The sequence below is a fragment of the Oncorhynchus tshawytscha genome, linkage group LG21, assembly GCF_018296145.1.
Source record: "Oncorhynchus tshawytscha isolate Ot180627B linkage group LG21, Otsh_v2.0, whole genome shotgun sequence".
NCBI lineage: Eukaryota > Metazoa > Chordata > Actinopteri > Salmoniformes > Salmonidae > Oncorhynchus > Oncorhynchus tshawytscha.
Genome location: NC_056449.1, coordinates 37,581,606 through 37,597,503, shown reverse-complemented (window position 1 = coordinate 37,597,503; position 15,898 = coordinate 37,581,606). Strand labels below are relative to the sequence as shown.

The 15,898-nt window shown below is 39.6% G+C and overlaps 1 protein-coding gene across 1 annotated transcript in view; it reads right to left on the bottom strand.

Moving 5' to 3' along the window:
- Positions 1 to 7,199: 7,199 nt before the first annotated feature.
- LOC112238133 (transforming growth factor-beta-induced protein ig-h3) overlaps positions 7,200 to 15,898 on the bottom strand; it is a 34,272-nt gene continuing 25,573 nt past the window's right edge. The window contains exons 13-17 of the mRNA XM_024406722.2: positions 14,489 to 14,613; positions 9,766 to 9,868; positions 9,601 to 9,659; positions 7,989 to 8,016; positions 7,200 to 7,889 (exon numbers count right to left, since the gene is read on the bottom strand). Coding sequence (XP_024262490.1) covers positions 7,828 to 7,889; positions 7,989 to 8,016; positions 9,601 to 9,659; positions 9,766 to 9,868; positions 14,489 to 14,613 — 377 coding nt within the window. The 3' untranslated portion in view covers positions 7,200 to 7,827. The remainder of the gene's footprint in view (positions 7,890 to 7,988; positions 8,017 to 9,600; positions 9,660 to 9,765; positions 9,869 to 14,488; positions 14,614 to 15,898) is intronic.

The window sequence follows — 15,898 nt, the reverse complement described above, 5'->3', positions numbered from 1 at the left end:
TTGGTACTGGTACACCCTGTATATAGCCATGTTATTACCTCGTACCCCTGCACATTGACTTGGTACTGATACTCCCTGTATATAGCCATGTTATTACCTCGTACCCCTGCACATTGACTTGGTACTGATACTCCCTGTATATAGCCATGTTATTACCTCGTACCCCTGACCATTGACTTGGTACTGGTACACCCTGTATATAGCTACTTCATTTTTACTCCTTATTGATATTCGTTATTCACTGTGTATATATTCCTTGTGTCATTATTTAAAATGTTTATTCTATTTTCTCTCTGCATTGTTGTAGATGGACCCGTAAGTAAGAATTTCACTGTTAGTCTACACCTGTTGTTTACGAAGCATGTGACAAATACGATTTGATTTGATTAAAAAAACAAGATAGATTTTGATTCAAGAATAGGGCTAGCTAGAAGAACGTGTGAATGCATTTATTTTCATGGATGAAATCAATTCTAATCATATTTCATTCATATTTTGAACATATGTGTTATGTATACTTGCAATAGGCTCCATTCCCTGTAACAATGTTTCGAGATTTGAATTCTAGGGTTGTGCTTCGGCTCTGGTACGTCACACAAGTTGGCTCCATGTTGTCTGGGGGTCACTTCACGAGAGAGAGAGGGGCAACTAATAGAAAGTGTGTACGCAAATTTATATTGCAATCCTTACCAAATGAATTTACTTACCGTGACACACGTTTTCCAGCTGCTATCTTTTCTATGGCACTTGTCTTTTTACCTTAGAAAAAAATGATCAAGTTATTTGTATCCTAGTGAGAATCACGTCAAGCCGTTTGCACACCCCCACAACAAACTGAAACAAACGAAATTGAACAAAAAGCAGAGTTGGTGATATGTGCGCGGCTCATCTGTGTGGCGTTTTGTTTTGTCTCATTCGACACGTCCAATCGGCGTTTGATAAGACAGTGGCTACAGCTGCTCCAATAGATACAACTGGAAGGGTCAGCCACTAGTGGGCAGTCTTCCTTCACACGTAGTAAGTTCTCTTCTGATGAGACAGCCTGACAGAGACAGACAGGAAGGCAGACAGACAGACAAATTCCCAACAATATATTAAACATTGGAATATTGAAGATAATTTATTTTAAAAATGAAGTATGTAGATTAAATTATATCTTAATCAGACAATGGACATGATACAGCTGTAACCTATGCTGACCTACCAAGCAAAAAGGAGTAAGTGCTCTTTTAAAAAAATTTTTTTAAACAGGCAAGTCAGTTAATAACAAATTCTTATTTACAATGACAGCCTACCAGGGAACAGTGGGTTAACTGCCTTGTTCAGAAGGGCAGATTTGTACCATATCAGCTCAGAGATTTGATCTAGCAGGGTAGCCTAGTGGTTAGAGTTCAAACCCCCAAGCTGACAAGGTACAAATCTGTCGTTCTGCGCCCTGAACAGGCAGTTAACCCACTGTTCCTAGGCCGTCATTGAAAATAAGATTTTTTTCTTAACTGACTTGCCTAGTTAAATAAATAGCAACCTTTCAGTTACTGGCCCAATACTCTAACCACTAGCCTACCTGCCACTCACTGCATGGATCTGAGAAAAATTGCTTTGGTTTTACACTAACTATGCAGTTACTGCTAACATGACCCCCATTTTCTCCAAAACACAATACAATAGAGGCAGAATACTTGTCTACATGATTAAGCATATATTTAATGTAGCAAAAAATGACATTAACTCATTTTCGACCATTTTCATTTTTTCATTTTTCCATTTTCATTCTCATTTTCGACCAGTTACAGTCTTTTTTGCTTGGTAGGGCAGTTTGGGAGAATCATGTACCTACAGTATCCTCAGAATGAAAAAGCCTAACAGTATGATAATGCTGCTGGGGAGGTAATGCTGCCCGGGAGGTAATGCTGCCCGGGAGGTAATGCTGCCGGGGAGGTAATGTTGTTGGGGAGGTAATGCTGTCTGGGAGGTAATGTTGCCGGGGAGACCCAAACTCCTTCAATGGGTTCTAGAACAGAACTGCGAGGGACGGCGCGTTCTGCAACAGAATGTAAGTACACAGCAATGTCAATAACAGACAGAAGCGACATGGTGATACTGTATTCCAAGGCTTGAGGTACAGAAAACATGTTAGGTGTCTGTCTGTTTTGTGGTTTTCATTCATTCATTATCTCTTATTTATGTTAATATCTTTTTTTTAAATAGGACTACAGTTTACTCTGTCCTCATTTATTTACTTAGCCTATGGGCTATTATTTTAGCCAATAAGGTCTCCTGAGTGGCACAGCGGTCTAAGGCACAGCATCTCAGTGCCATGGGGTGTTACTACAGACCCTGGTTTGATACCAGGCTGTATCACAACCGACCGTGATTGGGAGTCCCATTGTGAGGCGCACAATTGGCCAAGTGTTGTCTGGGCTAGGGCAGTCATTGTAAGTAATAATTTGTTCTTAACTGACTTGCCTAGTTAAATATATATATATATATATATTGTTTAAGTCCCATGCTCTATGAATCACCCAATACACAGATACTCTCCCTTTGATGGAAGGAAATTAATTGATTTGTAGATCTTCATTGACAGCTCTTTCACAATAACGCAAGAGATACAATACCTATTTGATCTGTTCCTTAAATTACCGTCCGCATCTTGGGTGTTCTCTTGACATAAGTGGGCCATTGTAGGTCAAGCCTGGCCAAGCCTGGTCAAGCCTGGTCAAGCCTGGTCAAGCCTGGCCAAGTTAATAGGATGTATCAGGGGGCAATAGGTGGACCACAGATCAACCATGGTACAGGGAAGCTGGAGGCCTTCCGTTCTGGGGAGAAACATCTGCCTCTATCAACACAGAGAGAAGGACATCATCTTATGTAACAAGTCTCTGAGGAGCAAAAGCTTAGTCCCAGATCTGTTTGTGCTGATCATCAATATGGTGATCAATGACCTTCAGGAGTTGGAAATACAGCATAAACTGACCTGGGGCCCCACAAGGGTGCGTTCTCAGCCCCCTCTTGTACTCCCTTTTCACCCATGACTGTGTGGCCATGCACGCCTCCAACTCAATCATCACGTTTCCAGACGACACTACAGTGGTAGGCTTGATTACCAACAACGATGAGACGGCCTACAGGGAGGAGGTGAGGGCCCTCGGAGTGTGGTGTCAGGAAAATAACCTCGCACTCAACGTCAACAAAACAAAGGAGATGATCATGGACTTCAGGAAACAGCAGAGGGAGCAGCCCCCTATCCACATCGACAGGACAGTAGTGGAAAAGGTGGAAAGTTTTAAGTTCCTCGGCGTACACATCACGGACCAACTGAATTGGTCCACCCACACAGACAACGTGGTGAAGAAGGCGCAACAGCGCCTCTTCAACCTCAGGAGGCTGACGAAATTTGGCTTGTCACCAAAAACACTCACAAACTTTTACTGATGCACAATCGAGAGCATCCTGTCGGGCTGTATCACCGCCTGGTACGGCAACTGCTCCACCCACAACCGTAAGGCTCTCCAGAGGGTAGTGAGGTCTGCACAACGCATCACCGGGGGCAAACTACCTGCCCTCCAGGACACCTACACCACCCGATGTCACAGGAAGGCCAAAAAGACCATCAAGGACAACAACCACCTGAGCCACTGCATCCAGAAGGCGAGGTCAGTACAGGTGCATCAAAGCGGGGACCGAGAGACTGAAAAACAGCCTCTATCTCAAGGCCATCAGACTGTTAAACAGCCATCACTAACATTGAGTGGCTGCTGCCAACATACCGACTCAACTTTAGCCACTTTAATAATGGAAAAATAGGATGTAATACATGTCACTGTTAACAATGCCACTTTTTAAAATGTTCACATAACCTACATTACTCATCTCATATGTATATACTGTACTCTTACATACCCTACATTACTCATCTCATATGTATATACGGTACTCTTACATACCCTACATTACTCATCTCATATGTATATACGGTACTCTTACATACCCTACATTACTCATCTTATATGTATATACTGTACTCTTACATACCCTACATTACTCATCTCATATGTATATACTGTACTCTTACATACCCTACATTACTCATCTCATATGTATATACGGTACTCTTACATACCCTACATTACTCATCTCATATGTATATACTGTACTCTTACATACCCTACATTACTCATCTCATATGTATATACGGTACTCTTACATACCCTACATTACTCATCTCATATGTATATACTGTACTCTTACATAACCTACATTACTAATCTCATATGTATATACTGTACTCTTACATACCCTACATTACTCATCTCATATGTATATACGGTACTCTTACATACCCTACATTACTCATCTCATATATATACGGTACTCTTACATACCCTACATTACTCATCTCATATGTATATACTGTACTCTTACATACCCTACATTACTCATCTCATATGTATATACGGTACTCTTACATACCCTACATTACTCATCTCATATGTATATACGGTACTCTTACATACCCTACATTACTCATCTCATATGTATATACGGTACTCTTACATACCCTACATTACTCATCTTATATGTATATACTGTACTCTTACATACCCTACATTACTCATCTCATATGTATATACGGTACTCTTACATACCCTACATTACTCATCTCATATGTATATACGGTACTCTTACATACCCTACATTACTCATCTCATATGTATATACGGTACTCTTACATACCCTACATTACTCATCTCATATGTATATACGGTACTCTTACATAACCTACATTACTCATCTCATATGTATATACGGTACTCTTACATAACCTACACTACTTATCTCATATGTATATACTGTACTCTATACCATCTACTGCATCTTGCCTCTGCCGTTCGGCCATCGCTCATCCATATATTTATATGTACATATTCTTATTCATTCCTTTACACTTGCGTGTGTATTAGGTAATTGTTGTGAAATTGTTAGATTACTTGTTAGATATGACTGCATGGACGGAACTAGAAGCACAAGCATTTCGCTACACTCCACATTAACATCTGCTAACCATGTGTATGTGACCAATAAAATTTGATTTGATTTGGTACCAGGCTATAAAAAAAACTTTAGGTATAACCAGTGAATGTCAGGTCAAGACTCCCTCTTCACTGATGTCGTGCCACATCCTGCTCTTTTTAAAAATATATATTATTATTTAACCTTTATTTAACCAGGCAATGACTGCCTAGGAACAGTGGGTTAACTGCCTGTTCAGGGGCAGAACCACAGATTTGTACCTTGCCAGCTCGGGGGTTTGAACTTGCAACCTTCCGGTTATTAGTCCAACGCTCTAACCACTAGGCTACCCTGCCGTCTGTCAGAGACGAGTGATCATTGTTGTAATTTCAACTTTTAATATAGGAAGAACAAAGCTCTTAGGCTTAGTAAGCTCTCTGTCTTTCCTCTCCTAGGAAGGGTAACAGCTGTCTTCAGGGATGAGAATGTTATGGCTAGGTGTCTCAAAGAAGTGTTAAAGCCACGGGAACAGGACCAGTAGAGGAATACATGAGGTGAAAGCAGTACTAATACCTTGGTGTTTTTAATAGTACCACACGTGCTCCATGTTACAGGGCTAATAACGGGCGCTAGGCCGACTTCATCATAGTCCGGGAGGGCACAGAATAAAGAATAAATGAAACAGAGGATTGAACTTAAACAATGGTCACATTGACATGGAAACCCTCTGAACTTGTACAACTTTTGCTTTTAAAATGGTGTGTCAATCTACCATGTCTTGCTGAAACAAAATACTATAGGCTACTAGTAGCAATAAATAACGTAATAAACTACATGACATCCAGCAACAACATTGAGTCTCTACATGTTTGGTTACGAATGTAATGGTAAAGATGTAACAGCAGTATTATTCTCCCTGACGGTCTTTGCTCCATCTATTACCTTGAGCTCTAAGTCTCGTATAGAATCCGAACTCTGACATTCGAGAGAGTTCTAGAATCCGGTGGGAATTCCAGAGCTCTAAAGAGTGCCGTGACCTTTGCCTTCTCCATAATCTGTCTCAAAATATTTAGACTTGTTAAATTGTTGCTTGGCATGCAGACCAGTCAGTGGCCTTCAGTTCCTGACCAGGACTCCTAGTCAGGGGTCTCTCTGCCCCCTGTAGCTCCAACAGCTTGGTAGTGTCTGCTCCAGAGTGTTGAACACTTTTGGAATGTTTCATTCATTGTTTCGGATCATTTGCCGGGAGACCTGCCAACTGGGAGAAGGCTATTGCATGCATATATCTGTCTCCCCCTCTCTATCTCTCTCTCCCTTACAACACTCCTATACACGGCCCTTCCCAGGCGCTCAACCAAGAAACTGGAACTCACAGTAGGGGTTCCTATGTTCTAAATTCTTTACAAAGAACAATTCTCCCCCCAGAGAAAATACAGAAACAAACTTCAAAGAGTTTTTAAAACTTAACATTAAAGTCAATGTTAGTGAGTGGTGAGTTGAAGGTATCGGTCTTGGATTCAATTATTATTGATATCACATGGATGAGATTAACTTTGAAAAATGTCCCAATTCAGTTTTCAGTTCCTGTACAGTGAGGTGTTGACGTTGTTCTACAGATGGACCTGTGTCGGTGGTTTTCAGCAGGAGTTTGTCTAATTCAAACAAAAGAAAGACATTGTTCTCAGACATTTTTGCCCATCTACCATTCCAGTGTTTAATTGCCATATTGTAATTACTTCGCCACCATGGCCTATTTATTGCCTTACCTCACCTCATTTTCACTCACTGTATATAGACTTTGTTTTCTTTTGTTCTACTGTATTATTGACTGTATGTTTTGTTCATTCCATGTGTAACTCTGTGTTGTTGTATGTGTCGAACTGCTATGCTTATTCTTGGCCAGGTAGCAGTTGTAAATGATAACTTGTTCTCAACTAGCCTTCCTGGTTAAAGGTGAAATGAAAAAATTTAAAAAACATTGAGTATGGTACATCCCAAAGGCACCCTGTGTCCTATACAGTACACTACCGTTTGACCAGAGCCCCTATGGACCATGGTCAAAAGTAGGACTTTAAACAGGGAATAGGATGCCATTTTTGATGCAGATAATATAGACAAGTGCCGTGCCAATATCTTGAAACACTTAGGTGTCGTCATGGATAGAACTTGAATAAATCCCAACAAACTACAAAATGAACATTTAATTTTTTGGGATGTGCAGACATTGCTCTTTGGTTTCCACACATAAATATATTGCTACAGTGTGTTACAAATGGAAAGCATGTGACATAACTATGGGTGCATTATTGTTTTTAACAGGTTTAATGGAAGAAAAAAAAATATCAAAGAGAAGCAGAACTTATTTGCATATGCCCGAATAGCTTTTCCGTTCCAGCCTAAATATGAAAACATACTACATCTGTCATATCAAAACAAAATACAGTATATATTTCTCAAGAAAATCCGCTCTGCGTTTACATTTAAAATCAGAAGTCACGTGTGAAAAATTCAAATGAAACTACAGTATATGTAGTCATAGCTAGTTGCTGTGCTTTGGATGTCCATTTTTCACATCAAAAGAAAATACACAAGTAATTCAATTCTTTGGTCTTTGTTATTTGAAAGCAATTATCGAAGATATTCCAATAAAATATACCCCAACTCTGTCTTCATCTAGAGATTGGTTAATATTTACCATCTTTGACAAAATGTGATCCATTACACTTTCTTTTTTCCCCCCAGATAAGAATATATTCCATAAACAAACAGGAACAATCCACTGATTTGTGTTGATGTTTATGTTTTTCTCTTCATTTACTGGATGCGAGTCATCGTTCTGCTGGAGATACTTTTCCTGACCTTCTGGAAGAGATCATCTGAAACAAAAGATCAAAACAACATTTAACACCAGTTCAACAGTAGTTTGTTTTGTGGAATGCACCACACGAGACTGTGAGAGATCCAAGAATATTTACCATTTTTGACTCCGATTCTTGAGTCCGTCTGTGAATAAAGGAATACAACAACATCTACAGTTGAAGTTGGAAGTTTACATACACCATCAGCCAAATACATTTAAACTCAGTTTTTCACAATTCCTGACGTTTAATCCCAGTAAATATTCCTTGTCTTAGGTCAGTTAGGATCACCACTTTATTTTAAGAATGTGAAATGTCAAAATAATAGTAGAGAAAATTATTTCTTTCATCACATTCCCAATGGGTCAGAAGTTTACATACAGTCAATTAGTATTTGGTAGTATTGACTTTAAATTGTTTAACTTGGGTCAAAGATTTCAGGTAGCCTTCCACAAGCTTCCACAATAAGTTGGGTGAATTTTGTCCCATTCCTCCTGACAGAGCTGGTGCAACTGAGTCAGGTTTGTAGGCCTCCATGCTCGCACACGCTTTTTCAGTTTTGCCCACATATTTTCTATAGGATTGAGATCAGGGCTTTGTGATGGCCACTCCAATACCCTGACTTGTTGTCCTTAAGCCATTTTACCACAACTTTGAAGTATACTGGGGTCATTGTCCATTTGGAAGACCCATTTCGACCAAGCTTTAATTTTCTGACTGATGTCTTGAGATGTTGTTTCAATATATCCACGTAATTTTTCTTTCTCAAATATGCCATCTATTTTGTGAAGTGCACCAGTCCCTCCTGCAGCAAAGCACCCCACAACATGATGCTGCCACCCCCGTGCTTCCTGGTTGGCGTGGTGTTCTTCGGCTTGCAAGCCTCCCCCTTGTTCCTCCAAACATAACGATGGTCATTATGGCCAAACAGTTCTATTTTTGTTTCATCAGACCAGAGGACATTTCTCCAAAAAGCACGATGCAAACCATAGTCTGGCTTTTTTATGGCGGTTTTGCAGGAGTGGCTTCTTCCTTGCTGAGCGGCCTTTCAGGTTACGTCGATATTGGACTCGTTTTACTGTGAATATAGATACCTTTGTACCTGTTTCCTCCAGCATCTTCACAAGGCCCTTTGCTGTTGTTCTGGGATTGATTTGCACTTTTCGCACCAAAGTACGTTCATCTCTAGGAGACAGAGCGTGTCTCCTTCCTGAGCGGCATGACGGCTGCATGGTCCCATGGTGTTTATACTTGAGTACTATTGTTTGTACAGATTAACCTGGATGAACCAGACTTGTGGAGGTCTCCAAATTTTTTTCTGAGGTCTTGGCTGATTTCTTTTGATTTTCCTATGATGCCAAGCAAAGAGGCACTGAGTTTGAAGGTAGGCCTTGTAATACATCCACAGGTACACCTCCAATTGACTCAAATTATGTCAATTAGCCTATCAGAATCTTCTAAAGCCCTGACACAATTTTCAGGAATGTTCCAAGCTGTTAAAAGGCACAGTCAACTTATTGTATGTAAACTTCTGACCCACTGGAATTGTGATACAGTGAATTATAAGTGAAATAATCTGCTGTAAACAATTGTTAGAAAAATTACTGTCATGCACAAAGTAGATGCCCTAACCGACTTGCCAAAACTATAGTTTGTTAACAAGAAATTTGTGGAGCGGTTGAAAAACGAGTTTTAGTGATTCCAACCTAAGAGTCTATAAATGTCTTACTATCATGGAAGAGGCAGTCCTGATGGGGTCATCAGCCTGTTCCCTGTCAACCTTAGGAGCTGGAGGAGAGAGAACAAGACAGGGTTAGAATGACAATTGGAGGATAATACAGTAATGTGAGATGGTTTATTCAGTATTTATGGACAGTGAAGCAATTGCTCTTACACAGTGGCTTTATGATGGCTCCCACAGCATGGACAACTCCATTGGTGGCCATCAAGTCGGCTTCAACCACTGGGACCTTGTTGATGTACACCGTCTGGTTCCTCTGAAGAAGAAAAAGATACAGGGTATATATAAGGTGATACTTAATATTTTCATAACAGGGGTTCACGACAATCAAGTCATGTTGAAAGAATGTACAGTACCAGGCAAATGTTTAGACAAACCTACTCATTCCAGGGGTTTTCTTTATTTTTTAAAACTATTTTCTACATGGTAAAGAAAATAGTGTTTTTCTTTATTTTCTACATTGGTATACACTACAATGTGAGATGGTTTGGGATGACTCGGACCGCAGAGTGAAGGAAAAGCAGCCAACAAGTGCTCAGCATATGTGGGAACTTTTCCAAGACAGTTGGAAAAGCATTCCAGGTGAAGCTGGTTGAGAGAACGCCAAGAGTGTGCAAAGCTGTCATCAAGACAAAGGGCGGCTACTTTTAAGAATCTCAAATCTGAAATAGATTTTGATTTGTTTAACACTTTTATGGTTACTACTATATGTGTTATTTCATAGTTTGATGTCTTCACTATTATTCTACAAGGTAGAAAATAGTAAAAAATAAAGAAAAACCCTGGAATGAGTAGGTGTGTCCAAACTTCTGACTGGTACTGTATATCAATACATTGTGCACAATGTAAATTATGTAAGTCATAGAAATACACAATAAAAAAAGTAGCATTTTCTCCACTGAAAACAAAATCATAAATAGTAGACTGGTTTCATAAACTGGTAGTACATGTTATACTGGTAGTACAGCTAAACGACTACCGCCCCGTAGCACTCACTTCCGTCATCATGAAGTGCTTTGGGAGACTAGTCAAGGACAATATCACCTCCACCCTACCTGACACCCTAGACCCACTCCAATTTGCTTACCGCCCAAATAGGTCCACAGACGATGCAATCTCAACCACACTGCACACTGCCCTAACCCATCTGGACAAGAGGAATACCTATGTGAGAATGCTGTTCATCGACTACAGCTCGGCATTCAACACCATAGTACCCTCCAAGCTCGTCATCAAGCTCGAGACCCTGGGTCTCGACCCCGCCCTGTGCAACTGGGTACTGGACTTCCTGACGGGCCGCCCCCAGGTGGTGAGGGTAGGCAACAACATCTCCACCCCGCTGATCCTCAACACTGGGGCCCCACAAGGGTGCGTTCTGAGCCCTCTCCTGTACTCCCTGTTCACCCACGACTGCGTGGCCACGCACGCCTGCAACTCAATCATCAAGTTTGCGGACGACACAACAGTGGTAGGCTTGATTACCAACAACGACGAGACGGCCGACAGGGAGGAGGTGAGGGCCCTCGGAGTGTGGTGTCAGGAAAATAACCTCACACTCAACGTCAACAAAACTAAGGGAGAGCAGAGGGAACACCCCCCTATCCACATCGATGGAACAGTAGTGGAGAGGGTAGTAAGTTAAGTTCCTCGGCATACACATCACAGACAAGCTGAATTGGTCCACTCACACAGACAGCATCGTGAAGAAGGCGCAGCAGCGCCTCTTCAACCTCAGGAGGCTGAAGAAATTCGGCTTGTCACCAAAAGCACTCACAAACTTCTACAGATGCACAATCGAGAGCATCGGGTTGTATCACCGCCTGGCAACTGCTCCGCCCACAACCGTAAGGCTCTCCAGAGGGTAGTGAGGTCTGCACAACGCATCACCGGGGGCAAACTACCTGCCCTCCAGGACACCTACACCACCCGATGTTACAGGAAGGCCATAAAGATCATCAAGGACAACAACCACCCGAGCTACTGCCTGTTCACCCCGCTATCATCCAGAAGGCGAGGTCAGTACAGGTGCATCAAAGCTGGGACCGAAAGACTGAAAAACAGCTTCTATCTCAAGGCCATCAGACTGTTAAACAGCCATCACTAACATTGAGTGGCTGCTGCCAACACACTGACTCAACTCCAGCCACTTTAATAATGGGAATTGATGGGAAATGTAAAATATATCACTAGCCACTTTAAACAATGCTACCTAATATAATGTTTACATACCCTACATTATTCATCTCATATGTATACGTATATACTGTACTCTATCATCTACTGCATCCTTATGTAATACATGTATCACTAGCCACTTTAACTATGCCACTTTGTTTACATACTCATCTCATATGTATATACTGTACTCGATACCATCTACTGTATCTTGCCTAAGCTGCTCTGTACCATCACTCATTCATATACCTTTATGTACATATTCTTTATCCCCTTACACTGTGTATAAGACAGTAGTTTTTTTTGGAATTGTTAGTTAGATTACTTGTTGGATTATTACTGCATTGTTGGAACTAGAAGCACAAGCATTTCGCTACACTCGCATTAACATCTGCTAACCATGTGTATGTGACAAATAAAATTTGATTTGATTTGATTTTACATGTTAATACTGGTAGTACATGTTAATACTGGTAATACATGTTAATACTGGTAGTACTGGTAGTACATGTTAATACTGATAGTACATGTTATACTGGTAGTACATGTTAATACTGGTAGTACATGTTAATACTGATAGTACATGATATTACTGGTAGTACATGTTAATACTGGTAGTATATGTTAGTACATGTTAATACTGGCAGTACATGTTAGTACTGGTAGTACATGTTAATACTGGTAGTATATGTTAGTACATGTTAATACTGGCAGTACATGTTAGTACTGGTAGTACATGTTAATACTGGTAGTATATGTTAGTACATGTTAATACTGGCAGTACATGTTAGTACTGGTAGTACATGTTAATACTGGTAGTTCATGTTAGTACTGGTAGTACATGTTAATACTGGTAGTACTGGTAGTACATGTTAATACTGGTAGTACATGTTATACTGGTAATACTGCTAGTACATGTTAATACTGGTAGTACATGTTAGTACTGATAGTACATGTTAATACTGGTAGTGTATGTTAGTACATGTTAATACTGGCAGTACATGTTAATACTGGTAGTTCATGTTAGTACTGGTAGTACATGTTAATACTGGTAATACTGCTAGTACATGTTAATACTGGTAGTACATGTTAATACTGGTAGTACATGTTAATACTGGTAATACATGTTAATACTGGTAATACATGTTATACTGGTAGTACATGTTAATACTGATAGTACTGGTAGTACATGTTAATACTGATAGTATATGTTAGTACATGTTAATACTGGCAGTACATGTTAGTACTGGTAGTACATGTTAATACTGGTAGTTCATGTTAGTACTGGTAGTACATGTTAATACTGGTAGTACTGGTAGTACATGTTAATACTGGTAGTACATGTTATACTGGTAATACTGCTAGTACATGTTAATACTGGTAGTACATGTTAGTACTGATAGTACATGTTAATACTGGTAGTGTATGTTAGTACATGTTAATACTGGCAGTACATGTTAGTACTGGTAGTACATGTTAATACTGGTAGTTCATGTTAGTACTGGTAGTACATGTTAATACTGGTAATACTGCTAGTACATGTTAATACTGGTAGTACATGTTAATACTGGTAGTACATGTTAATACTGGTAGTACATGTTAATACTGGTAATACATGTTAATACTGGTAATACATGTTATACTGGTAGTACATGTTAATACTGATAGTACTGGTAGTACATGTTAATACTGGTAGTACTGGTAGTACATGTTAATACTGATAGTACTGGTAGTACATGTTAATACTGGTAGTATATGTTAATACTGGTAGTATATGTTAGTACATGTTAATACTGGTAGTACATGTTAATACTGGTAATACTGCTAGTACATGTTAATACTGGCAGTACATGTTAGTACTGGTAGTTCATGTTAGTACTGGTAGTACATGTTAATACTGGTAGTACATGTTAATACTGGTAGTACATGTTAATACTGGTAGTACATGTTAGTACTGGTAGTACATGTTAATACTGGTAGTACATGTTAATACTGGTAGTACATGTTAATACTGGTAGTACATGTTAATACTGGTAGTACATGTTAATACTGGTAGTACATGTTAATACTGGTAATACTGCTAGTACATGTTAATACTGGTAGTACATGTTAATACTGGTAGTACATGTTAATACTGGTAGTACATGTTAGTACATGTTAATACTGGTAGTACATGTTAATACTGGTAATACTGGTAGTACATGTTAACTGGTAGTACATGTTAATACTGGTAGTACATGTTAATACTGGTGGTACACATGTTAGTACTGGTAGTACATGTTAGTACTCTTATTACATGTTAATACATGTTATAGCAGTACTAACATGTACTACCAGTATATGTTAGTAGCCTTTCAGTTCAGATCATGTTAGTACATGTTCATATTGTTATTACATGTTAGTACTGGTAGAACTGGTGGTACACATGTTAGTAGTATCAATATCAAACATTGTGTTGCAGGATCAAATTGTTCCAGGATTGTGTGTTCTAGAATCGTGTGTTCCAGGATCGTGTGTTCTAGGATCGTGTGTTCTAGGATCGTGTGTTCCAGGATCGTGTGTTCCAGGATCGTGTGTTCTAGGATCGTGTGTTCCGGGATTGTGTGTTCTGGGATCGCGTGTTCTAGGATCGCGTGTTCTAGGATCGCGTGTTCCAGGATCGTGTGTTCCAGGATCAAACAGTCATGAGGGCCTACTGTACCATGTTCAGCTCCAGCTTGTCTCCCTGCAGAGGCTTCAGTCTGGTATGGGAGCCCACTCCTCCACTGACCAGAATCTCCTTAGCCATGTGGTACTTCAAAACACTGGCCAGCTCCTGGGGGTTGCCTACACAACAAGCTGGTATTAGAACACCTACCAGATCATGTTGTATCTCTATGGTCTAGATGTTTACAAACAGAGGAAACTGAGGAACACTGCTGAGGGATGAATGCTTAAAAAGTGAAAAGGAATTGGTTGTGCAACATGGAACTGATGAGTTAAGGTACTTCGCATAACTTTAGCATTACAGCTACATTCTCAAGTCATTGAACATGAAGTCATTGAACATGAAGTCATTGAACATGAAGTCATTGAACATGAAGTCATTGAACAAGTCATTGAACATGAAGTCATTGAACATGAAGTCATTGAACATGAAGTCATTGAACATGAAGTCATTCAACATGAAGTCATTGAACATGAAGTCATTGAACATGAAGTCATTGAACATGATGTCATTCAACATGATGTCATTCAACATGATGTCATTCAACATGTCATTGCACATGAAGTCATTGAACATGTCATTGAACATGAAGTCATTGAACATGAAGTCATTGAACATGAAGTCATTGAACATGATTCTATTTGTCTAAACGTGTCCTGCTCATCTAAACAGTTGTTGTTGCAAAACAGTTAGGCAATCATTAACAAACAGCAGTGTTTATTCATTACACATTATTTTATATACCCAAAAAACAGTAATTGTAGCTGCAGTATACTGTAGGTAGGTCATACTGTAACTGAACAACTGGCTCCAGTTAACCACAGATGTTTGGCATTCATACGTGTGCTAGCATCCAAGATGCATTCTACCATGTCATCATTTCCTGAGTGTAGATAGGTTATTAGGTTCATTCAAACAGTTCTGTCTGTCTGCCGAACATAGTTTCACTGTGGGACGAATCAGATTGTCCTTAGGTATCATTGATTTTTCTTTGCTGGAAAAGTACAGTGTTTTGCAAAGCCAGTCATGTGAAACCTGTTCACAGTTTGGTTGTTTGTAAGGCAGGATGCCAGTCACCCAAATACACTACACATACACTACACATATGACATACACTACACATATGACATACACTACACATATGACATACACTACACATATGACATAAATTATATACACTACACATATGACATACACTACATAAATTATATACACTACACATATGACATACACTACATAAATTATATACACTACACATATGACATACACTACATAAATTATATACACTACACATATGACATACACTACACATATGACATACACTACACATATGACATACACTACACATATGACATACACTACACATATGACATACACTACACATATGACATACACTACATAAAT